The sequence below is a fragment of the Canariomyces notabilis genome (genome assembly GCF_033297395.1).
Source record: "Canariomyces notabilis strain CBS 508.74 unplaced genomic scaffold N656scaffold_19, whole genome shotgun sequence".
Taxonomy (NCBI): domain Eukaryota; kingdom Fungi; phylum Ascomycota; class Sordariomycetes; order Sordariales; family Chaetomiaceae; genus Canariomyces; species Canariomyces notabilis.
In genome coordinates this window covers 145,819-170,553 of record NW_027041841.1, presented here as the reverse complement: position 1 = coordinate 170,553, position 24,735 = coordinate 145,819, and the positions used below count along the sequence as shown (strand labels likewise).

Genomic DNA, 24,735 nt, shown 5'->3' with positions numbered 1-24,735 from the left:
CCCGGGAATTTCGTGCCTCCATGACCTGCACTGGAGATATTGGCTTCACCCTCTCAGACCCTCTTCACTTCTTGGACCTTAACTCTACCACAGTAAGGGAAAGTGGGGCAGGTTGTGGGGAATCTGCATGAGCAAGCACCGAGATCCGATTGCGGAGTAAAATTCGGGGGGCACCTGCAACCTCGACCTCGCAGGGCAGCGGCGTCGTTGATATCTACGAGATTGGAAGGTACCTCGTTCTATTTCACTCCGAGCGAAGTTAAGCGTACCTGTACATCCTATTTCTTTGATCACGAATAGTTTGCGCATAAAATGACAGCGCAAAACGTTGCTTCGTACAACACAGCTTCTTTCTCGGGTGTCGTCGGCTCCGTCCATAGACCCCGGTCCTCGGTGCGCCCTCCGGATTCTCCGAGCTGGGCGCCGAGCATGTGAGGGCGGGCCGCTGGATACTGTGACCCTTATCCGACGGCCGGGGGCGTGTCGAAGTCCCATTCACAGCAGGGCCGACCAATCGATAGCCCTTCAATGAAGTAAAATTCAAAAACCCTGGGTCGCCGCTGCCTGCAGCTTTCTCTGCAGAAAGTAACCCTGCTGTCAGCCTTCCCCAACCCCGTGCTCTCGGTGGATTTTGAAGTTTTAAAGTTCTATGCCGCCACCATATTCTCCGTAAGCTTCTGAAAGTTCATTCTGCTTTCCAGCTTTTGGCTTCTGACAATTCTGGTTTGCCGATTAATCAACCCACAAGACACCTCTTCAAGTTTGTCGCGAATCACAGCTCGGCGGGACCTGAACTTGAGTAACCTTCGTTCTTTCTGTGCCTTGCATTCTCATGGCCAATCAAAAACAAAATGGCCCCAGATTACCAGTGCAACAGCTAGCAATTTTAGGTGAGTTCAACACGTCTGATTCGAGGCGTTGTCGTCCACTTCGGAAACTGTCCATCCGGAACTTGCCAAGACGATTTCGATTCGTGAGACCCGGGTACCACACCCATCCCCAGTCACCGTCGCTAACTCTCTGACTGGGCCAATGCAGCCGTCGCTAGGTTTGCCGAGCCACTGGCTCTAACCTCAGTGTTTCCATACCTGCCTGAGATGATAGCAAGCTTTGGCGTTGAAAAGAACGAGATAGCAAGATGGGCCGGTTTCACTGGGGCCATCTTCTCCGTGTCCCAGAGTATGACTGCTGTCGCTTGGGGGAGGGCATCCGATAGGTTCGGCCGGAAACCCGTCATCCTCGTCGGCCTTGCAAGTACCATGTGCTGCTTCCTCCTGTGGGGCATGTCGACGAGTCTTCCCATGGCCATCACCGTCCGCGCTATTATGGGCGGTGGCAACGGCAATGGTTGGTCCACTGCTCGGAACCCAACTTGGAACAAGTCACTAACACGGATCAGTTGGAATCATCAGAACAATGGTGGCAGAAATGGTACCTGAAAAGGAGCTCCAGCCAAAGGCCTTCTCCCTTATGCCCCTCGTATGGAGTATAGGCTCTGTCTTCGGTCCCGCCTTTGGCGGCTTCTTTGCCCGGCCCGCCGAGCAGTACCCCGATCTGTTCGGTCATATAGAGTACTTCAAGCGCTTCCCTTTTGCACTGCCCAATTTAATGGCTTGCTGCGTGTTCTTCATTTCCTTCATGACGGGACTGCTGTTTCTAAAGGTCAGTGTGATAATTTAAGGGGCTATGTAAACAAAGCTGACGCCACACAGGAAACACTCCATAGCAAACGCCACAAGCGCGACTGGGGCTTGGTGCTTGGCGAGAAGCTGACCAGAACCTTTCGCCGACCTATGGGTCACGGAAAACATAGGAGGCGGTCCTTTGTCGATGATGAGGCCTCGGCGCCTCTCCTGGCGGAATCTGTGTCGAGTTATGACCAAGCTACTGCCGAGGCCGAACCCCCAACTGTTGGCGACATCTTCACATCCCAAACCACTATCAACCTCTTATCATATACATTTTTAGCCTTGCATTCCGTCACCTACGACCAGGTTCTCCCCGTCTTCCTCAACTATCCCCGCGTGATACCCGATGAAAGCAACACACACCTTCCCTTCAAATTCACAGGCGGATTCGGTCTAAGCTCTGACAAGATCGGCACCATCTACACTATCTATGGTATTCTGTGCGGGATAGTGCAATTTCTATTCTTCCCTTGGCTTTGCGCCCGCTTTGGCGTCTTGGGATGCTACAGAGTTGCGAGTAGGTTTAACCCTCTTCGTCGCAATTCCAAGCTCCATCGCTAACTCGGGGACCCCAACTCCCCTACAGTGCTAATCTTCCCAATCCTCTACTTTATCACCCCTTACACGGCGCTCATCCAAGATGCCACCATGCGCTATGCCATCTTCCTCACGATCATGTTTATCAAGGGCGTCATTGTCATCATCGCCTTCCCCTGCACCACCATCCTGCTCACAAATTCAGCCTCGTCCCTCCGCATTCTGGGCACTCTCAACGGCTTCGCCACCACCTTCAGCGGCCTCGGTCGCGCGGCTGGGCCTGCCCTCATCGGCGCCGTGTTCAGCTGGGGCGCGAAAATCGGTTACGCCATTGCTCCATGGTGGTTTCTTGGTTTGATCGCTGCGGTGGGCGCCATTCCGCCCTGGTTCATTGTCGAGGGTGAGGGGCCGACCCGGAGTCTTGGCTCCGGCGGTGCCGATACGGAGGAGGACAGCCTTATTCCGCCGGCCGATGACGATGACGAAGTGGCTATTCTTGATGCGCTTGACGACTTGGATTCTTCCGGATCTGATGACGGCTCGGCAAAAGCGTTGAAGAAGACGAGTGCGAAGAGATCTTACGGTACCATAAAGGAAAACGGAAACGGGATGTCCAAATGATTGGATGACTGATTCTGGAAAACTATTGACTCCCCGGATGATTACGATGGGATACGAAAACGAGACGAATGTTGAATTCACACGACACGGCCAGACGAGATACGACCTGCATGGCGTCTTAATTTTGGATACTCTGATTTTTTGTCTGCCTAAGGGTGTTGCATAGTATACCCATTGGCTTGGAGTCGCTGTTTTGGTTCAATGGCGTTGGGTTTCAAAAGTTGCGGGGTAGCATTGTGATGCCAACTTCGAAAAACGATGGGCGGAGGGGATACCTTATGGTGGATAATGTATACTTATCCAGACTCAACCCGTACGTAGCAGGGTAATAATCGAGGAATTACTGGGATACTACGGTTTCCAACTAGTGACTGATTTGACCTGTAGATGGACAGGAGCCAGATAACACACCTAACAGAAGCCATCGCATCCTGACATGCTCACCTCACTTATCCCACCGGTCGGGCGAGTGGCCCGGCAGACAATTAACATACCCATGTTCCTGTCAATTTGGACGCCCGCAACACAGCATTGAAACCCCTACGTACCCCTCAACTACTCCACCGTTCCATGACCTCAACACCGTGAACTTTAAACACGGAAGCACCAATAGTTTGCTTACACTAAAGATATCATGATTTCATCTACCTCTACGTGGAACTAGCGATGGAATGCCCCAAACCCCGCCCACGATGCAGTGCAGTGCAGTGCGCTCCAGCAGGAGACACCACCACACACGCCCACGACCAACCCACCCCACCCAGAAAGAAACACATCCCTCAGGACTACAGGATCAATACCCTACACCTAAATCTTGCTTTGCCTGACAAGTAACCCAATTCCAACAGATGTAACAAGACCGGACACAAAAGTCTCCTTCCCATCATCAATCCATCATCCATCCCGTCATCGCCCGTTATTCGTCTGTCCACCCAATCCCGCCCGGATCCCCTAACTGCCAAACGGAGAGGAGAAAAGCAAGCCTAGGTAAACCCAGGCAAGAAATATCGCTTCAACGCTCCCTTCTCCAAATGCTAGCCTCGGTGTGTTTTTTTCTCTCTCGCTCGCTACCAGTGACGCAAAACGAAACGAAGGAAACGAAGGGGGAATCGAGTCAACAAGCCATCAAAGAAGAAGAAATAGAGGAAGCAAGGAAAAAGATGAGAAAAAACACCCCCCAAGCCCCATCATCTTCAAATATCCCCATCGAGGGATTGAAGGAGCAGCAGAGAGAGTCTACTGCGTCCGATAAAACTTCTTATACAACAAGTGCAGCAACAGATTGACATTGAGCCTCAGCCCGCCCTCAAACAGCGTCATGAACTGGTGCGCCTCAAACTGGGCCTGCAGCAGGTCCTCGATGGGCACCAGGGCGCTGGCGCCCGGCATTTGGATGTGGCCGCGGGAGCCCTCCAGGCTGAAGACGCCCACCTCGTCGCACGAGATTGTCAGGTTGATCTGGCCCCAGTCGCGCTCGGGAATCCCCGCCCAGGAGACGAGCACACCCTTGTCGAAGAGGGCGCGCGCGCTGTACTTGTACGAGCCAAACTTGGGCACGCGGCCGGAGCGCTCGAGCTCGCGCTGGTGGTTGTACTGCTTTGTGAAGGGGAGGAGGAAGCGCTTTTTTCTGTTGGAGACAAGAGAGTGGTTAGTTTCTGGTTATGATTCGGGAAGGAAGGGGGGGTAGGGTTCAAGGGAGTGGACGGTATGAAAACATGACTTACCCTTTTTTGTTCTGCAGGGTTGCCATCGCCTGCTCGATGTAGTCGTCATAGCTCTTGCGCTGCTGCTCCAGGTATTTTGCCTTCTCGTGCAGGTTGGCCAACGTCAGACGGACGCCTTCAAGCTCGCGCTGCCTCTGCACTCTCCTCCTACTTTTCGTGCGGATGTCGACGGCGATGGCGTTCAGGACGTCCTGGTAGTGATTGTGTCGTGAGATGCGGCCCATCTGCTCCAGCCTCAGAATGTTTTCGAGAGCCATTCTCTTCAAGTCGGAGTACGACATCCTCGTCACGTCGACCATGTTCGCATCCGAGTAGGCACCTCGTGTGTTGGAGCCGTTGGAGAAGTCCTCCCGCAGGAGCATCTGCCACTTGTGCTCGTCTTCGACGCTGATGGGCTTGACGAGGATCTCCATCAGGTTGGTACCCGTTTGCACTCTAATAATGTACAAGATGCACCGCTTCGTCTCCATGAACAGCGCCTTGACGTCTGCCTCCGGATCCTCGAGGTCGTGCAGCTTGGGGGTCAGGAACATCTGAATGTCGGACGAACCGGCTGCGGTCATTTCGCTCTCGTTATGCTTCGCGCTGCCAAGATCTTGCATGATTTCCCGCAGCATGTCGTCCCGATTTGGGCTCAAATGAGGAAGCTCAGAGGCGATGAGGTTGTGGATGGCGAAGATGTCGGTCATCTTGATGTACAGCGTCGGCTTGTTCTTCGCATACAGGTCGTTGAACTCGTCAATGTCGAAGGTGCTCTCTGCATCGGGAACCGTAATGAGATTCTCGGTCAAAACTGCTAGACGCTCGATGGATTCTGCGACAAAAGCGTTGAGAGGCTGAAGGTAGATATTTTCTCCACCAAACTGCCTGCCCGAGGCAATCTGGCTCAGCACCTTGGCAACTTCTCCTAGGTTGCGCTTCTGGAGCGGACTCAGTTGCTTGTCAACAACACCGACGTTCTCGGGAGCTGTGACGGCCGGCTGCAGATAGAACTTCCAGAGCCAGTTACTGACCACCTGCAGCAGACGCGTCTGGTGTTCGCGCGGAAACCGTTGGCAGAGAGCATCGAAGGTCTGCCTGCAGACAAAGCGTAACCCGTACGGCATGCGAGGCAAAAGGTCTTCTAGCGCCAGAAGGAATTGATCACAGATCTCGCGAAGGTCCCGTAGGTGGTCAATGAAGACCGCCTTGGTCTCCGGATCCTTGATGGCGAGCTCGCGAGGAATATCGAGGCGCCGATTGCTGGGACGGCCAGTCCGCAGCTCCTCGTTATTGATGGCAGAGCGGTAGATTTGCATAGGGTCGCTCTCCAGGTCAAGCTCGGGATCCTCGATAATGTTGTCCCTAATCATAGGGCCCAGAAGGTCCCTCAGATACTTCCTGTCGCGCGGAGACCTGGTGTAATTGTGGAAGAGCTTGGACCAGAAGAAGTTGCCGCGGAGGTAGTCCTGGAGATTGTTGCAGGCATCGACTTCTTCCCGAATGGATCGTCCGATGAGCTTCAGAAGATAATACTCCTCTCTCCGCTTTTGCGCATAGCCAAACAGGCCCATCATCAAGTGCTCGATCCGCTTGCACTCCTTATCGGGTGTGCCCGTCTCGCGCACACGCTTGAACAGTCTGGCAAGATATTGAGGTTGCGTCTGGAGAGCAAAGAAGAGCTGCTGATAGGACTCAAGCTTCTTCCTCGAGCTCTTGTTCAAGGCTTTGAGATCGAACTGGTTCGCGCTCGCAATGGAGCTGTTGGCGAGGAGGCTGCTGGTGTGGCCGCCGAAATTGCTCTGATGCTTGACCACCTCGTCGAGCGTAATCTTGTTCTTCACCAGGAGGGCAATCTTGATATCCAGCTGGTCAATGTACTGCTCCAGCATCTCGTTCTGCCGGACCTGCTGGACCACGGTCTTGCGAAGCCGCTCAAACTCAATCTCTTCGTTGAAGTCAAAGTCGCTGTCGTTAAGTAGGTGGACAAAATTCTTGACGGCGTTGACGGGAGGGTTATTGCCGGATATGAGGCTCTTGTATGCCTCCCCTTGAAGTTTGGCGCGCACAAAGCTTTGAATCTTAACCACCTTCTGCATGTTTTCATTGAAGAACCGCTTCTTCTCTTCAAACTTCGCCCTGACAACGAACGCCTTGGCTGCAGCTTGAATCTCTCCAATGGATTCCTCGTGTGCTTCGAGTTCGTCAAGCATGTTGGCGACATTGGACCGAAGAAGCATTGCTCTGGCGAGAGACTGAAGCGAAGTGACTTCTTCCTCATTTGCTTTAAGCTCGCCAACAAAGTTTTGATGTTGTTGCCGGTATAATGAGCCGCGGATACGTGATTGAAGATCAATGATTGAGTCCTCTTGTTGGCTGAGTGCGTCGAGAAGGTCGGACAGGCGCTTCCTTTCATGCATGCCCCTGATAATGGACTGCAGGGTCACGATGGTATCCTCAGCTTCAGAAAGACCCTCAAGCTTCTCTGATATCTCTTTGCGCACCGCCCCAGCCCTTATATGGGCTTGAAGAAGGCCCAGGTTTGACGAATGCTCCTGGAGTTCGGCTTTGAGGACCTTGACATTGCCCCTAGCAAGGTTCCCACGGCAGACGGCTTGCAGTGTCTCCCACATGGGCGCGAGGCTCGCGAGGGCTTGTTTTTCCAGCGCGATCTGTTTTCTAGTCAGCGCAGCTCTGGCAGCAGCCTGCAAGCCGGCGATGACGCTGGCCTGCGACTGCAGGTTCTTCCAATCCTCGTTAATCTTCTTCCTTAGCAGTAGCCCGCGAACTGCAGCCTGGAGCCCGGCCACCGGAGCGGCTGTATGCTGGACTTCCTGCTGCTGAGCAAGCATGCGTTCACGGAGGAGGAAACCCCGGAACGTTGCTTGGATGCTTCGAATGGGACCCGCCGCCACCATTAGTTGAGAATGCTGCTCTCGTACCTCACTGCGGATCTTGCTTGCCCGCACCAAGCTCTGAAGTTTCACGATATCTCGTTCTGTGCTCTTCCAAAACCGCTGTGTCTTCGCTTGCCGACGGCGCACGAGGAAACCCCGGACAGCGCTTTGGAGTCCAGTGGCGAAGCGCTTCATCTGGAGACGATAACCCACAATTTGGCGCGCGAAATCACCTCTAATTCGGGATTGGAGGTCGATCAACATATTCTCAGACTCCCAAAGACTTTGCATGAGGTTTCCAAGCTGCAATCGAACCATTGCTCCTCGTATTTGTGCTTGAAAGTCGATAATCATTGGCTCATTCTCGGCGAGCTCTCTGTCGATCCGTTCTTCCTCGGTCTCCTCCGGCTCGGGTGTCTCCTCAACCCCAAAGTCGGCTCCCATGTTGCCGAAGCTAGGCATATTAGCTCCCAGCTTATCGAGGCCCTTTTGCGTAGCCTCCAGCTCATGATGCTCGAATTCAAGCTGGCCGACTAGATTGCCGATGCGGAAGCTCACTATGCCTTTGCGATAAAGAAGCCAGCTCAAAGCATGGATGCAGTGGATGACTTTCGGGATGTTCTTCTTTTCGTAGAGGTCAATGAGCTCGAATCGGAAAAGATCGGGGAGCTGAACTTCGTCGAGGTAGCGGAAGAATATGGCGATATTGTCTGAATGACGGTATTGAAGCCGTGGATGGTGGAAGATTTTGTATCGACGATGTGGATTGAGCGACTCAACAATCTCGGCGAGGGTGACGCCATCCCTCAATGCCTCCTCTAGTTCTACGATGGGGGGAATGGTGCGCTGAATCACGTCCTCGATCCACTCCTTGGCCTCACCAATGTGGCACAGGTACTCGTACGCCTGAAGGAACTGACGTTGCTTATCCATCCAGTTCCGTCCCTCCCAGCCATATCCGCCAGTACGCTGAGCGGGCCGGTTCGGTCCGGACTTGTCGGTCCTTTGCAGCCGTCGCCGACCCCGAAGTCCGGTAACTTCCTGCGCAGGGGAGGTAATTGAGAATTCATCGGCAGAACCAGATTGCGCCAGCTTGGATAGGGTGCGCAGTTGGTTTGTGGAAGAACGGCCGAGTCTCTCGAGGTCTGGCGTCGTGAGAGGCGCAGTATGTGCATGCACAAGTGGTGGAGGGCTAGCATCCCCGCTGTTGCGGTGTACTGAGTCGTAGCGCGTCATGAGCATTGAAGTTGGACGCACGACAGGCGAGCGCGGTGGCGGCGTTGGCGGAGTCAGAGGAGTCGCCGGAACTGGCGAGGTTCGCCCTTGGTCGGTAATCGACAGCTTGCCAATGTCGAGGCTGTGGCCGCGCTCATGGCGACTGGAAGTGCGAGGAGGCGTCACTGGACGGGGAACCTGAGGAAGCGGCCGGAGCGACTGGCGAGCCGCATGGTAAATATTTTCGGCCATTGGCGTCGAAGGATAACTTTGGGATGAGTTGAGCGCGGGCGGTCGTCGACTGACCTCGCTCAGCCCCCGCTTGTGTCCGTAGGCGGAATAGGTGCTGGAAGGAGAGGACGGCATGGTGATGGGCGTCCTGCTAGACTCGTAGGTTGTGGATGAGGTGTTGGAATAACCCGAGGATGCGGAAGATGATGCATTGGAAGACTGCCGCAAAACAGGATACTCGGCGGTTTGCGATTGCCGCAACGGATGCGGCCTATAGGAAGAAGACATTTTGTGTGTTCGTTGACGAGGTGTGTTACCGCGGCGAGGGGTTGTTGAGCTGATGAAGGTGACGGTCACACGGCGGTTCAATGGGCAGCAACAGCATTTGACCGGTTTGTTGCGGTGTGATTTGCTCTGATTCCTTGCAGTAGGGGAAGCTGCAGGCACCGCAATTCTAAGACATATGAACCTGAACCGATGGTGCTTCCTGCCTCGCAAATTTTGACCACTTCTGGTGACGCAACAGCGCTTGCGGATGTTGAGGGGTTGTCTCGGCACAGCGCGGCGCAGTGCAATATAAGAATGCGTAGAAACCCAAGATACCAGAGAGGAGATGCTCGTTGTCGTCGTCGTCGTTGTCTGTTTAGGTTCGCCGCAAACGCCCGCGCACAGCGCAATTAACCAAAAGATCACAAAATAGTGTCAAAAGGATAGGAATAACTTGGTCTGCACAACGATGCCCTCATTTTCCCCGGCCCGTGAGCGGCATTGGGTCGCAGGCAGTGAAAGTGACCTGGGTGTGCCCGCAATTGAGTGGTTAGGAAGAAAGCCCACTCTTGTTTACATCCGAGAACAGCTCCCCAGCAACCACAACATCCCTCCGTACCAAGGAATTCCCCCCGCCAAGCTCTTAAAGTGGATCCCTGTGGCTTTCCATCTTGGGATCTGAAGTGTGGCTGAGTGTGGCTAAGGTTACTATGTACCTCACCTTGTCACTAACTCACCGCCCGTTTTATGCCCCGCGTTCGGTCTCAATCGGCTGGCATAAAAAAATTTCGGCGTCGAGATCCAAAATTCTTCTTTTCCCTTTCTCTTGGGGGGGAACAGTCGACTAGTCTGGCTAAGGATACGTCGTTACTGTCTCCCCCCAGCCAACAATCACGTCTTCAGATTCCTTTGGCAGTCCCAGCTGCTTTGAATTTTGTTGCTTGCGCAGAAATGCCGGCAACAAACGGGCCCAACGCCAGCTCGGCGACCCTCGACTACCGAAAGGCAGTTGAGTATCTCGACGAGTACCAGAGCCGAGATGGTCTGAGCATCGACGAACTCATGGACTCCAAGGTCCGTGGTGGCTTGACGTACAATGACTTCTTGCTGCTCCCTGGTTACATTGGTTTCCCCGCCTCGGCTGTGACTCTTGACTCGCCCATCACCAAGCGGATCACGCTGAAGACGCCCTTTGTCTCATCACCCATGGACACCGTGACTGAGCATGACATGGCGATTCACATGGCGCTTCAGGGTGGTCTGGGTGTCATTCACCACAACTGCTCGCCGGATGCCCAGGCCGACATGGTGCGGAAGGTTAAGCGGTATGAAAACGGCTTTATCCTGGACCCCGTGGTGATCAAGCGCGAGACGACTGTTGGTGAGGCAAAGGCCCTGAAGGAGAAGTGGGGCTTTGGTGGTTTTCCCGTAACAGGTCAGTTCACTCCTTTCAAGCTGCCATCCTCCCGCTGCAATGATTACAAAACTTAAATCAATAACTTTCGTTCCACCGTATCGACCTATGTGTCATGGGGACTGTATCACTGAAAATTATGATTGCTGCTCAATTTCGTCGATTTTGTCTGACCGCATGGCATTCACGGCTGCGTTGCTGACTATGACTCGACAGAAACCGGCAAGCTCGGCTCCAAACTCCTGGGCATTGTCACCAACCGTGACATACAGTTCGAGGAGGATCTTGACCAGCCTGTGTCAAATGTGATGGTCACCGATCTCATCACCGCCCCGGCCGGCGTCACCCTGGTCGAAGCCAACAAAATCCTTGCGAAATCCAAGAAGGGAAAGCTTCCAATTATCGATCAAGAGGGAAACCTCGTCTCGATGATCTCACGCTCCGACTTGACAAAGAATATCCACTTCCCACTCGCTTCCAAACTTCCGGATTCCAAGCAGCTTATTTGCGCTGCTGCTATCGGCACCCGCCCCGAGGACAAGGTCCGTCTTGCCAAATTGGTGGACGCTGGCTTGGACATTGTCGTCCTGGACAGCAGCCAGGGCAACAGCATGTACCAGATCGAGATGATCAAGTGGATCAAGCAGGAGTACCCTGACCTGGACGTCATTGGTGGCAATGTCGTGACCAGGGAGCAGGCCGCTGCCCTGATTGCGGCTGGTGTTGATGGTCTCCGTATCGGAATGGGTAGTGGCAGTGCTTGCATTACCCAGGAGGTCATGGCTGTTGGCCGGCCTCAGGCGACAGCTGTCTATCAAGTCAGCTCATTTGCCGCCAGGTTTGGCGTGCCATGCATCGCAGACGGGGGCATCCAGAACGTCGGTCACATTGTCAAGGGTCTCGCTCTTGGTGCATCCACCGTCATGATGGGCGGTCTGCTGGCTGGAACCACCGAATCGCCTGGCACGTCTTTTGTGTCCAGGGAGGGTAAGCTCGTGAAGGCCTACCGTGGCATGGGCAGCATCGACGCCATGCAGGACAAGAAAGCTGGCGGCGGCAGCAAGGACAGCCAGAAGAGCAATGCTGGCACTGCTCGCTACTTCTCAGAGGGTGACAGTGTTCTTGTTGCCCAAGGCGTTTCTGGCGCCGTGGCACACAGAGGGTAAGTGCACACCCATAACCCTCATGTCACTCCATACTAACATGCAGGTAGATCGGTCTCCAAGTTTGTTCCATACCTTGCCGCAGGTCTCAAGCATTCCATGCAGGACTGCGGTATGACCAGCCTTAAGGAGCTCCACGACGGTGTCGCCAACGGCATTGTGAGGTTTGAGATTCGCACTGCCAGTGCCCAGCTAGAGGGCGGCGTGAACATGGAGTCTTATGAGAAGAAGCTGTATGCTTGATGGTTGATTAGGGTAAACGAAAAGCAAAAATCATGATAAGGAAAACGGAAACGAATGGAACGGTTGCTCATGATGGTATGGAGTTCGTGGAAAGAGGATGCAGTGCGGTAATGGTCTCCTTGTGACATTGGGGATCATCTTAAGGCGGCCTTTCAGTAACTATCTTCCACCATATGTTGCTGCTTATGGGAATGCGAGCGTCTGTTCAACATGTGCATTGCTCTCTGTTCTATGCTTACGAGATTGGCTGAAGAGCGTCGACGTTGACTCTGAACTCTACCGCATATACCTAGTATCTATCAGACAGGAATGGTGCTTTTAATCTACCGGTGAAGAAACGCCCATGTTCTTCTCCTGCACAAGAGATATCCTCCCATGTACGTGACGGTCTATCTAAGGACAACGACAATCCTCCGCGCTATTCCCACGCCCGTCAGCTTGGGGGTCCCATCCTGCTCAGTTCTCCAGAGCGCTGGCCGGCAGAGTCGCCACCTTCTCCTTGAACAGCTTCTCTGCCCTGGCCCAAACCGGCGAGTTTTGCCAGTCATTCAGGGTGAGCAAGTGCGGGAGGAGATCATCTGGAAATTGTCATCAATCAAAATCAGTATTTCGCAACAGAGTTCGACTGAAAGAGGTCAAAAGAAAAGAAAGACGTACGGCTGAAGGCCTCAGAGGCCTCGCGCGGCAGGAGCGATGGCAGGTGGTCGATGGAGATGACGGAGAGGGGCGGGCCGGTCTTCAGGCCGTCGACGGGAACCGTCGGCTTGTCAAAGGTGGTGGCGACGGTGTAGATCGGTACTGGGGTAAATGGCGAGGTGGTATCCTGGTGATTGTATGTTAAGTTTTCTGTCTGGTCGCAAGGGGGTTTGACGGGATAGGGTTGTTGGGTAGCAGACATACCGCGGAGACGTCACACACGACGGAGAGCTTCCGGTCTGGAGTTTGTAGGGACTCCATGTTCACTGGCGAAAACGTAAGGTTAGTACAAGATGGTGCTAGCCTGCGCGAAGGTATAGGGGGGTGGCTCACCAAAGTTGGGAATCTTGCTCGTCAGATAGATACAGTTGACGAAGATGTCGCTGTCGGTGATCTCCTCTGCGTGGGGTCGTCAGTCAGATGAACATGGCTAGAAGGGGAGGAGCTAGCATACTGAACGGTCCGCCCTTTGCAGTCTCAGCCATGTCCCACTTGAGGATGTTCTCATCGGGCAGGCCGGCCTTTTGCAGAGCGGAAACGGCCCCTGAACCGCAGCGGCCGAGAGCGCCGATGACGATGACGCGGGGAAGGCGCCCAGCCTTCTTGGCGCCTTCGTCAAGGGCCTTCTTGACGTCGGCAATCAGGGCATCCTCGTTGGGATAGCTCTCAACTCCGGGGAAGGGCTCGCTGTGGTTCAACTGCCAGGCCCAGACCTCAAGCGCGAGGGCAGCACCGGCAAAGCCTGCATGGAAGCCGAACGCCTGGGGGCAGTTTTAGTCAGTCGCCCTGATACACAGAGTCCAGCAAGGGCACGAACAGCGACACGACGACCACGATCGTCAACCAGGAACTCCAGATCCAGAAGGGTACCGCCGCCCCTGGGGAATCGGGCGAGAACCTTCTCCCAACCAGCTTGCTGCTTATCTGTTTGAAACTTATGTTAGATAATGCAGTCATTGCGCGCACGGAGAGTGGGCGAAACGCACAGCAGTGAGCGAACTGAACGTGAACATGCTTGAGAGGGACTGTCGGCCAGTTAGCACTAAAGTCTCCTCATAAACAAGGCTCGATTGGGCTATGCTTGCAGTCCTTCTCCTCGAGCTCCTTCAGGCCGACGATGATGTGCTCCTTGGGCGCATCAACCCAGCTGCCTTCAGGCACCAATGTGGCGCCGGCAGCCTCGAACTCGGCATCGTCAAATATCCTCTCGGGTGAGCGCTCAACGTTGACCTTGTAGCCAGCCTTGATCAGTTGAGCCGCTGTGGTTGGCGTCAAGGCCGATCTGTGCTCGAGGGGCTTGGTCTCGCTGCGAAGATGCAGCACAGTAGGAGCCATTGTAAAGCAATTGTAAAGAAATTTGCTGAACAGCGAGGTAATCTATAAATGGCCTTTTGTTGTGCAAAATTCCGGATGTACAGTGGAAAAAAAGATGATATGGATCTCTCTATGGATCGTAGTAAGTAGTAAAGTATGTCTGTTCTGAGATGCTCAATTGTAGGCGTTGGTTACATGTTTGAGTCACTCCAAAATGCCCATAGGTGGAATTGGTTGCTGTGAAAACCCTGCAGGTATGTACACGCAATACAGTACAGTACAATACCGGCAACTGCCTTACTTACTACGGTACTGGGCTGCGCTTGCTTGATGGCAATTCGCGCCCATAATTACCGGCGGCATCGGAAGGGCTTTGCAAACATAACCCTAACCCTGTGAGGCGCCGGAAGTACTTGTCTTTGAATAGGTAGAAAGCGGCTGGCAACTGTCCTGTTTATCGCAGATGGAAGGCAGGCTCTACCTTACATATACTCGTCAGGAGCTTCATAAGCGCATTCCTGACCCACTACGAACGAGTACCAGGCACAACCGAGGTATAGAGTGGTTTTCGTAATCATCGCAAATCTGCTACATACCATAGCGCGCTGGGTGGGTAGTGCAAAATGATCACCGTCAGTATTTTTCAGTGCCAAGATGCTGTGGCCGTGCCAACCCTATGTTGATTTCAGTAAAAGAACCACTGTAATCTTCATGGAACCACCACAGTCAGATCACTCGAAGGGCAAGTTCGACAGACAAGACCTTCCTTCCTGAAATACTAACTATAGCTATTTTCAAATGAATCCATCTTCTAGCTGTAAGCGCATTTCGACTTTAAGGCCATTTTGAAGTACCAAGGTCATCTTCAATCGAATTTATCTTCTGACTGTAAGACCCCGGGCCTGACTGCTGGGCTTGTAAGGTACTGTATCCTCTGCGCAAGGCCCTGGGCACTGCATCCTCTGCGCAAGGCCGTGGTACTGGGCTCGGAGGGTGGAATGGAGTATATAGGTTACGCGAATAGAAGGAATGTTAAATTTGTAGTGTAGTGTAGTGGGTAAATTGTAGATAGAATAGAGAGGTTATATGTTTGAATCACACTGTAGTTCAATTTTCCCTTGTAAAGTCCAAAGTAGAAAATAGAAAATTCAAGGTAGGAAAGTCCAAGAAAGTTCAAAGTAAAAAAAGAAAAAATGGTAAGTAGGAAGGAATGAAGTGATATATATATTTTTCTCCTACCTACTTAGTACTAAGACAATTCCTCCCTTATAAAATAGTCATCTACTAAAAATAGTTTCCACTCAAAGATAGTCATCTACCTATAGGATAGATTTGTTTCAAGGATATCTTCAATTTGCAAAATGGTCATACATAGAAAATGGTCATCCGGTTGTATGACCATTTCTTTCCTGAAAGAGTTTAGCCTGTATCATCCTAGCCTGACTGACTTGCAATGAAAACCATTTTGCAACCCTATGATACTAACGGTGATCATTTTGCACTACCCCCCTAGAGCGCTATGGTAGGTGCTTCGTAGCAGTCTTGGTATATGGGCCAGAACAACTGCCATACTTTCAACCCCCCCGGATAGTATAGACAAGTGGCAGAGAGTTAGCACCTAGAAGTAGAAACCACGAGGTCAAGCGTTCGACTCCCACCAAGCAGAGGAGGAGGAAGCAAGAAGCTGATATCTTAGCACTCCAAGTGAACGCCGTGTTGGAGGCGTTAGGTTGCCCAACAGCGCACCGCTTGACGGAGAAACGCAGGAGGCTCCTGGTAGCGATCGGGGCTACAATACAGGTAGTTTGAAAGCGGATGGACGGTCAATGTTGCACACAACTACAGCAGGCATCACTGGGCATACACTAGGGTATATTTAGTGGATTCCAGGCCTGTATCATCCCTTTCCCAATCCAACAACTTTCTGATCAATCAAATCAATCATTTGCCCACTTGGCGTCGTCTTCTACAGTCAACAGGAAAGGTTATCTAATGTCTCAATGTGGATACCCCAATTATAAAAGCGGGCACTGCAGCGGAAGTGCAAAAGTGGTTACTGTAATAAGGGTCCCACGCGTTGGGCACGAGCGAATAGAGGCGGTGCGGAGTGAAGTCCGGTTGTGATTCGCTGCCAAATGGGACGGCGTCCTGGTGGCATCCAAGGCTTACTTAACGGGAAACGGAGGTTCGAAGGAATATCCTAAGGATCATGCACTGATGCACTGTTGCAGCGATTCGCCAGAACAATGCTGCTGCCCGGTCCGTTGCTGTCATCGTCGTCGGCAAACCTTCCTACTCGTTCTCTGGTGTGATTTCCGCTCTTGACCGCCCCCGAAGGGCTCGGGCCCTGCTCGATTATCGATTAGCTACCATGTTGAGCTCGAGGTCGGCGTCTCCTACAGACAGGCAGCTTGCAGGGCCACTGCGGCGTTTACTGCCGGCCGGCGCCGATGAAGTGAAACCAGCCCGAGAGAGGTCTGCATCTCGATCGACGACTGCCGCCTCTGCTGCCCCCAACAGCAACAGCACCGAGACGCCTCCCGTTCCAGCTCGGAGGAAGAGGGGCCAAGCTACAACAGCGGCATGTGGCGCGTGCCGCAAACGCAAATCAAAGGTGTGAAGCGTTGCATTTTGCTTCTTCTCTTCTCTGATCTTATTCTTTTTTTTCTAGCAAGAGAATTGGCCGTCTTGACAGTTCCGGTGCCTAACTGGTTGTGTCTCGTTCTCTTCAGTGCGATGGCGCGCGTCCACAGTGCTCAATTTGCCGCGACCGAGGCACGCCCTGCGAGTTTGACACCAATGCGGCCGAAACACACACGCAGGCCTTGAAGCGCAAATACAGCGAGCTGCAGAACCAAAAGTCCACCTTTGAGCAAATCTACGATGTGCTTCAGACGAGGTCTGAGAAGGAGGCCGAGGAGGTGTTCCAACGCATCCGGCGAGGCGCCGATGCCGGCTCCATCCTGCGCCATGTCAACTACGGCGACGTCCTCGTGCAGCTTGCCCTTGTCCCTGAGACAAGATACCGCTACGAGTTCCCCTACCTCCCCGAGATGCCGCCCTTCCTGCGTCGATTCGATAACCCCTACTTGGACTCTGAGGTCTACGAATGTGCGTTGCGGGGTTTGCAAGCATGCCATCTACAGCAATCGTTGCCCGCTCTAGAAAGTGGGAGGAAAGTGGACGACGGTACCGGCATTGCCAATGGGGCCGGTCTGCGGGATGCCTACCTGAAGCCCTACCTCTCGGCAACCGTCGTCCACCCCTGGCTGGACTCGGTGAGGCCGTCAAGATGGACAAACGTCAGCAGCGATGACGTTCTGATGCGGAAGCTCCTCCACGACTACTTCCTCTTTGAGTATGACTGGTTCACCTTCTTTCACAAGGACTACTTTCTCCAGGACATGGCTACAGAGCAGCAGCGCTTCTGCTCTCCGCTCCTAGTCAACGCTATACTATGCATAGGCTGTGTGAGTCCCCGCCACCCACGTTATATATCACTCGAGTCGTCACTAATGACCCCGTCTAGTTCTGTCACCGTAGGCTTGAGGGCCGTGCCGAGTTCTGGAACCCCAAAAACCTAGGGTATCAGTTCCTTGCCGAATCCAAGAGGCTCTTTGAGATCGACTCGGAACTGGAAAAACCAGTTGGCATTCCCGGTGACCCCTACTGGGAGCGCAGGAAAAGCCAGTGGGAGCACCGCATGTTGACGACGATACAGGCTGCACTCCTTCTGACCCTTGTATACGATCTCAACGGCTCCGACAAGATTGGCTGGCGCTATACCCTCCGAGCTATAGAATTGGCAGACGAAATACAGCTCCTGGATCTCCCGTTGGCCCATCACAGCCCCGAGGTTCAATGTGTCAGAACATATACAGCCTGGGGCCTCTTCATTTGGCAAAGGTAAGGTTTGGCAGTTCCCCTAAATCTGCTGACCGGCACTCCCTGACGGCCGTTTTAGTCTCGGCAGCTATCACTACTTGAGACCCCCTAGCATAAAAGAGCCACCCAAAACACCCCTCCCTGACCCCGTGGAGCAGCCGCAGTGGTACGGCGAGCTCTGGATCAAGTATCCCTTGGGCCAATCACGCCTGCCAACTTACCATGGTCTTGTATTCAAGGCTCAAGCCGATTTCTGGACCATAATCACCGAGTTTCTGCTGCTCACCTTTTCGCGTCCCCGCTCGATTGCAAGGCTGTCGCTGCCCCAGATTTTTGGATTCTACAACAGACTCCAAGCATGGCTACATAATCTCCCGGAGCCTCTCACGCCAAGGAAGATTGTGCTGCCGCACCAGCTCAAGCTTCATATGCACTACCAGTCGATGTTGGTTGATATTTTCACTCCCATTTTGGAAGACACCGAGGCCGACAAGATGTTACGATTGGGGAAGACACCGCGTGACATCTACATCGAGGCGCTAACCCATCTCGAGACGCTCATGCGGCTCTACTACCTGCGGCACGGCTTCGAGGGATTCGACAGCTTCCTCATCCACTTTCTTGGGACTCTCAATTACATGACCATGACCGGGATTGAATCCGAAGCCGACCCTGCATATCGCGAGTTCCGCAGGTCGACCATGATACTACTCCTCAAAGGAATTCACGACCAAGGCCAGGCCCATTTCGTTGCGAGGGCAGTTCTGCGTCTGCAAGCAAGCTATATGCGACGCGAGGACGTCGAGTTGTTGAAGCGCTATGTCGAGATCAACGAGGGTCATTTAATATACGGGCCTCTCGAGCAGGCCTTTTGCTCCGACTGGCCCACGTATGGAATCGGGCTGGAGGCAAAGGCCGAAAGGTTGAGGCAGGGAATATCGCTCTCGAGCACCATGGCATCTCTATGTCTTGGGCCTAGCACTTCACCAACATAGCTTCAAGCATAACCACATTCACGACGCGACTACTTCCCATGGTGTATACCGCCCGTCAACTCCCCTGATGCACTAACCCTTTGGATGTTGCGCCTGTTGCTTGTTTGCTCTCGAAGTACCAAAGCCATACCAGCATGATGGCAGATGTTGGAGGGGCTGACATGCAGTGTAGGCATACCGCCGCAAGGTTCCCGCTGACATCCCCGCAGCTGCCTAGGACTACCCGGAAACCAACCAACCCGACTCCTCTCCATCTTCGGCGCGGAGTGCTCGTTCACAACGGCGTCCAGTCTTGACTGGTTGCCATGACCAACCTCACGCAGTACAGCATCCTTGTTGCCTTGGGGAGCAATCGCTGGACCTATAACAATCGTCCCCCGATAGACGATTGCCCTTATTTGCAATCTGCATGTTCAGTAGGCAGCCCTGCGCAATTGCTCACGATGCCTCCTCCCCTTGTATTTATATGCATTTCTTGACCCCGAGCTCCCTCTGGCCAAGGGCTCTCCTCCTCACTTTCCCTCAAACTTGAGAGCTTTGCTCCGTCTGAAAACTCAGTATAGAACGCTTGTACATGCACTGCCAAAGGTACCCGATACCCGCGATGAGTCACTCAGAGGTACGTCCTCCCGTCTGATTTCAGGGTTCAGTGAGCATGCTGCTAACATGCAGTAGCACAGCAGCGACGACGAGGCCTCGATCGTCGATCTTGACGATGACAGCCGCATGCCAAGCAGACGCGGGCTCAAGTCTCTGCTTTTGAACATCCCGGGCAAAGCAGTTCTCGAGGGCGACGATGTGCCTGACGTACTGTATACTGTACAGTACCTCAGCGGCGGAAGAATCATTGGAAGTCAGTATTCTCCTCAAGTCTGACATGCCAACGAGCTTTAAGAATGAAGCTAGCTGACATTTTGAAGCCCGTCAGAGTGATAAGCCCCCGGGGCACATTCTCTTGGAGCCGGAAAACCATGGCACCAGCGACAAGAAGATGCCCGTCATCGAGATACTAACCTCGGTCTATGCGAGCCAATCGCGCCCATCTAGTGTCTATCCTAGGTCCAGAAGTCGTGGGAGAATGCCACCGCCTCCGAAGGCGTCAACTGTGATGGTGATTCGCTCTAGTCACTTGCGGGCTGCTCTGCAAGCTGTCATCGGCTACTACCCAGGCTTTGAGATCATCCAAGATGACTGCGAAATTGAGGCCCCGTTTCGCGTCCTGGTCCACCACTGGAAGGCGCTGGAGCGTTACAAATTGGACCAGCCTGCCTGTCACGATGCTGAATATGCAGCAACCACCTCGCGCCACATAGATGTGCTTCTGGCCTTCCTCGAGGACATGTATTCTCAGAAACTGGCCTTGGAAACCAGCCGTTGGGCAAACCCTGCCGGCGGGACCGCAACGTTTGATCTCTTCTGGCTCCTCCTGGAGCCTGGGCAAATCGTTTACCACGAAAAGGACGGCCAGATGGTCCCCTTTATAGTCAGTGAACTAGACATCGCCAACCAACAAGGTGCCACCCAGCCAGGGTACGAGGTGTGGCTCTGGAACATATGCTTCTCGAAGGGTCGAATGCAAAGAACCAGCACCAAAGTTGTTGTACACCCGTGGAACGGCGAGAGGCTTATTCACACATTGTCCGTGATTCCAGCCCGCTTCATACCTGGCGGCGAAGACGCCGTGGCTGAGGAGCAAATCAAACTGGGCAGGCTTTTCTGGGATCTCGCAAAACAGCCGTCGTACAAAGATTACGATGGTCGGGTGGTCTTCAAGAGCGATAAGAAGGCTGCCAATGTAAGTTCCCCTTCAATCTCTCCAAGTCCAGCAGCAGAACCAGCTGTTAACCTCATTCGTTTTGCATTTTAGATCACCGGCCGGGTTATTGTGGACTGCGAAGGCTTCGAGCGCTTCGGAGACGGAGCCTTTCCGCCACCACCAGTGCATCGCCGCGACGGCTCTCCCATGCGACGCACTGTACCTGAGGATTTAGGGGAACCTCCACTGCCCCAGGTTCAGTCTTGCTGTACATGCAAAGCCTGTAGCAAAGCAGGGCTCCCGATGGAGCCTTCGCCCTGGGCCGGCTTCGACAATCTGGATCCCCAAACCGACAGCCCACCCGCGAACGAGAATCTCTATTTCCATCTGTTGGGCCCGACCATCCCGGCGTTCATTCTCAGAGAACGACGCTGGGGTGAGTTTGAACATCCAGATCTTCCTGCCCCTGTTGATTTTAGGCATGCTAACCAAACGCAATCCAAAAACAATAGGCCACGTCCGCATCGCCAACCTCACCGACGTCACCCACGACCGGGAGGCCTTCAAATACCTCGTCCTCGACCCAGAGATCAAGCTCACCGTCACAGCCATGATTGGCCGATTCGCCTCCCTGGACGGCAAGGTCAACCCCTGGCCGTCCGACTTCATCAAGAACAAGGGCGAAGGCCGCATCTTTTTGCTGCACGGCTCGCCAGGGGTGGGCAAGACCTGCACGGCCGAGTGCGCCGCCGAGCTTGCTCGCCGGCCCCTCATGGCCCTCACGAGCGGGGACATTAACCCGAGCATGGACAGCTACGGGGTGGAGAGATGGCTGAACTACTTTTTGAAGCTCGGCGAGCGGTTCGGCGCCCTGGTGCTGCTGGACGAGGCCGACGTGTACCTCGAGCGTCGGCGGACGAGGGATTTAAGGAGGAACGGATTGGTCTCGATTTTCCTGCGGGCGCTCGAGTATTACCGTGGGGTTCTGTTCCTGACTACCAACAGAGTCGAGGCGTTTGATGATGCGTTTACCAGCAGGATTCACGTCGCGCTTCACTATAAGCGTCTGGGAACTAGTGAGAGGCAGAGGATTTGGATGCAGCATTTTGAGAGGCTGGGTGAGTTACCCCGTTTCCATGAATTCTGTCTTGATCACCCTTTTTGTTTGTTTGTTTGCATATCCCTATGTCACCCCTTTTATCTGTTTCCCCATCGTTCTCAACCCGGTCAGGACCTGGACAACCATACGTCACAATGTTGTACAAACCGTTGCCCTACATCAAACCCCCCCACCCCGGCCTCAAACCAACACCCAAGCCAGCCTCATTCCCCCTTTCAACTAACAATATTATCTCCAAACAAGAACGCGACTCGTCCCAAAAAGTCTACATCCCCCCGGCCACCAAGACCTACGCCCTCGAGTCGGCCGAGGTGGACGCGCTTGAGTGGAACGGCCGCGAGATCCGCAACGCGCTGCAGACGGCCGTGGCCCTGGCCGAGGCCGAGGCCGTCGAGGAGGCCGGGCTTGAGTCCGCCGTTGTGCTGGCCGACCGGCACCTGCGTGCTGTTGTGCGTATGAGCGCCGGGTTCAAGGAGTTTTTAGGCGCCGCCAATCCCAATGTCTCCGGTGATGGTGACGGTCGTCGGCGTGGTCGGCGTCAGGGCCGTCTGCACGTTCGTGCTGCTGCTGCGACGAGAAGTGAACGGGTTGGTGATGAGGAATTGGAGGGGCACGAGAACGAGGACGAGGTAAAGCAGGAGGTCAACCGGGACTTGGGGCAGGAGAGTTCCGGGGAGGAGTCGGGGTAGGAAGTTTGAGAGTTTTTCAGTTAGGGACGGGAGGAATTTGAACGGTTAGGTCGGAGAGAGCACATGAGGATTGGATGGTTCGAGTCTCAGCCTCCTTCGATATTTCTTTGAAGCTAAGCTCTATGGAATTAGAGTGGGATGGGATTTCTATATGGTCCTATGTTCGCTACTAATGATGATGAGGTAGTTCCTATAATTTACCGTCTGAGTTTGCGAAATCATTTCACTCAGACAGCAATCCCAGTTTCTTATCCGTCCGCGTTTGTTACCCCAGTTCTGAAGTGATCATTCTCTGCCGACCAACGCCACGCTATATAACCACCGTCAAATGCAAACCCCTAACTAAACCCACGCTTCTGTCACGAGTCCTGCAAAATCTCATAGGCCAAGTTTTCGGGCAATTGTATATGGATTAGGCCCCCGCACCGCGGCCATTCGACGCGGAGCTCACGTTGCTCGCGTGCGCCAGCAAAAACTTGCAGCACGTCAGCGTCAGCTTGCACGCCTTGGTCCAGCCGTCGTCCTGCGCAATGCCAAGCTTGATGCTGACATCCCCAATCTTGTCGCCCTCGATGCGGTACGGCAGGCTCAGGGGCGTGCCCTCGGCCGCCGTCTGCGCCTGCACGTGCGCTCCCAGCTGCCGCACGAGCTCCAGAAACGCCGTCATGGCGTTGTCAAACTTGCGGTGCATAAAGGTCAGGCCGAGGGGCATGTCGCCGCTTGAGAAGAGCTCGAGGACATGGCGTTTGGGCGGTGGCGGCGGGGCGGTACGGCCTGCTGTCGCGTTGCTGTTGCTGCCTGCGTCTCGTGCATCCCCACCCCTTCCGAGTCGACTTGACGATGGAGAGGGCTGGTCGTAGCGTATGATTCGCGAGGTCGAGCCCATCGGCTGCGGCTCGTAGCCCTCGAAGCGGTAGCCCAGCTTGTCGGCGACGGTGACGAGCAGGAGCAAGGCGTGGCCCCAGGCTGCGTTGATCTCGGGCCAATCTACGGGTTTGCTGGACAGCCGGCCAAGGCGGAGGCCGTTGATGGTGGCAAAGGTGCCGTCGTGGCTGATGCAGAAGGTGTCGTTGTACACGTTGCTGCGCTGCAGCTTCTCGAGCTGCCGCGAGTCGTGGTCAAATTTGCTGTTGATGCTGTCGCGCTCGTTCTGGAAGTCGGCCAGCCGACTTGCAAAAGCGTTGCGTTCACGCCAAAAGGCTTCTTCCTCTGCGTCTAGCTGCCTGCTCTCTTCTTCTAGGGCAAGCAGCTCTTTGTCTAGCGACTCCTTTTCTTGCTCGAGTTGGCGCAGTTCTTCCCTTGCAGCTCCTTCGGCAACTCGGGCTTTTTCAAGAGTCTCCTCCCGTGCTCGTAGTTCCTCGTCGGTCGGCGCGTTGCTTTGTGCTTCCTTGAGGAACGCAACGTACGCATCACGTTCTCGTGTCGTGGTCTCGAGCTTCTTCTGTAGTTCCTCGAGAAGTAGTTCGGTGCACTCGACGCAAACCGGGTGATCTATGTCGGAACGCGCCGAGAGTATCTCGAACAGTTTAGTAATGCGCTCCATCTCGTACGACTTGGTCGCATCGTCGTCCTCGGCGGCGCCATCCAGGCCGCTCGCCGGTGACGGCGCAGCATCTTGGGCATTCTGGGTCCTGGGCAATGGCAGGTGAGACGGGGCAATTTGGGAATCGGTCAGGAGTACGAAGGACATGGAGTTGTCGCGAAGATGGCCATCGGCTTTGCCAGGCGCGCTGTGTCTCTTGAAGGTTGGCAGGGCGGCATTTCGAGCAGCTCGGTCGTATGTCGCTTTCCTCGTCCGGTCCTGAGAGTGTAGTGTCCTAGGAGTAGATGGTTTCCTCGGGGGTTGCTGAGAATGCGTAGCTACGAGAGTTAGCTGAGGGTGTCCAAGGGAATGTAGCGACGATGCGTCGACGACTTCGGCGACAATCTTACCGACCAGTAGATCATAAGCCGCCGGGTTCAAGTCCTCCAGCGAGCTGTCGAGCTTAAGCGGGGTACGACATTTCTGGCAGTACATGATTGGGGAAGCCCTCCCAGAGTATTGGCTGTCCTTTAAACGTTGGTTGGCACAAGCGGAGGGACGAAATGATTCGGCTCGGATCTGAGGCATTGAAGTTATATATTAGAGAGCTCCTGTATCGGGCTGGAGCCTGCCGAAGTTAACGTCACCTTGTCAAGAGTCTCGGCTGGGCCACTGCAGAGTGCAGGCGCAGCGGCTTACCAGTGGGCCCGCCCGTTGAAGAACACCCTTGCAGCCGACCTTCAAGACCCCGGCCGACTTGTTCACAGTGCGCAGGCTTC

The 24,735-nt window shown here is 54.1% G+C and overlaps 7 protein-coding genes across 7 annotated transcripts; 4 read left to right on the top strand and 3 right to left on the bottom strand.

Moving 5' to 3' along the window:
* Positions 1-832: 832 nt before the first annotated feature.
* On the top strand, positions 833-2,846 carry N656DRAFT_791052 (MFS general substrate transporter; the record flags this gene model as incomplete). The annotated part of the gene is made up of 5 exons (XM_064816935.1): positions 833-890; positions 1,039-1,347; positions 1,400-1,662; positions 1,713-2,205; positions 2,275-2,846. The coding sequence occupies 5 exons, from the start codon at positions 833-835 to the stop codon at positions 2,844-2,846; spliced, it is 1,695 nt and encodes a 564-aa protein (XP_064668031.1).
* A 1,236-nt stretch (positions 2,847-4,082) lies between these two features.
* On the bottom strand, positions 4,083-9,180 carry N656DRAFT_713557 (uncharacterized protein; the record flags this gene model as incomplete). Its single annotated transcript, XM_064811899.1, has 2 exons — positions 4,083-4,473; positions 4,571-9,180. 2 exons carry the CDS (start codon positions 9,178-9,180, stop codon positions 4,083-4,085), a joined length of 5,001 nt encoding a protein of 1,666 aa, XP_064668030.1.
* Positions 9,181-9,933: 753 nt separating this feature from the next.
* N656DRAFT_781660 (IMP dehydrogenase) lies at positions 9,934-12,319 on the top strand. The gene is made up of 3 exons (XM_064815625.1): positions 9,934-10,594; positions 10,790-11,735; positions 11,787-12,319. The coding sequence occupies exons 1-3, from the start codon at positions 10,111-10,113 to the stop codon at positions 11,977-11,979; spliced, it is 1,623 nt and encodes a 540-aa protein (XP_064668029.1). The 5' UTR covers positions 9,934-10,110; the 3' UTR covers positions 11,980-12,319.
* Positions 12,180-14,240, bottom strand: N656DRAFT_781659 (Formate/glycerate dehydrogenase catalytic domain-like protein). The gene is made up of 8 exons (XM_064815624.1): positions 13,761-14,240; positions 13,662-13,700; positions 13,493-13,599; positions 13,130-13,436; positions 13,009-13,074; positions 12,880-12,941; positions 12,637-12,802; positions 12,180-12,557 (listed from the first exon to the last, which is right to left on the bottom strand). The coding sequence occupies exons 1-8, from the start codon at positions 14,008-14,010 to the stop codon at positions 12,436-12,438; spliced, it is 1,119 nt and encodes a 372-aa protein (XP_064668028.1). The 5' UTR covers positions 14,011-14,240; the 3' UTR covers positions 12,180-12,435.
* Positions 14,241-15,927: 1,687 nt separating this feature from the next.
* N656DRAFT_757296 (uncharacterized protein) lies at positions 15,928-18,869 on the top strand (the record flags this gene model as incomplete). The annotated part of the gene is made up of 4 exons (XM_064813145.1): positions 15,928-16,603; positions 16,722-17,459; positions 17,519-17,895; positions 17,954-18,869. The coding sequence occupies exons 1-4, from the start codon at positions 16,361-16,363 to the stop codon at positions 18,867-18,869; spliced, it is 2,274 nt and encodes a 757-aa protein (XP_064668027.1). The 5' UTR covers positions 15,928-16,360.
* A 726-nt stretch (positions 18,870-19,595) lies between these two features.
* Positions 19,596-22,434, top strand: N656DRAFT_713589 (P-loop containing nucleoside triphosphate hydrolase protein; the record flags this gene model as incomplete). Its single annotated transcript, XM_064811901.1, has 5 exons — positions 19,596-19,722; positions 19,790-20,664; positions 20,737-21,061; positions 21,138-21,796; positions 21,943-22,434. 5 exons carry the CDS (start codon positions 19,596-19,598, stop codon positions 22,432-22,434), a joined length of 2,478 nt encoding a protein of 825 aa, XP_064668026.1.
* A 91-nt stretch (positions 22,435-22,525) lies between these two features.
* On the bottom strand, positions 22,526-24,726 carry N656DRAFT_206293 (APG6-domain-containing protein). Its single transcript, XM_064808891.1, has 2 exons — positions 24,367-24,726; positions 22,526-24,294 (listed from the first exon to the last, which is right to left on the bottom strand). The coding sequence occupies exons 1-2, from the start codon at positions 24,542-24,544 to the stop codon at positions 22,847-22,849; spliced, it is 1,626 nt and encodes a 541-aa protein (XP_064668025.1). The 5' UTR covers positions 24,545-24,726; the 3' UTR covers positions 22,526-22,846.
* Positions 24,727-24,735: the final 9 nt, after the last annotated feature.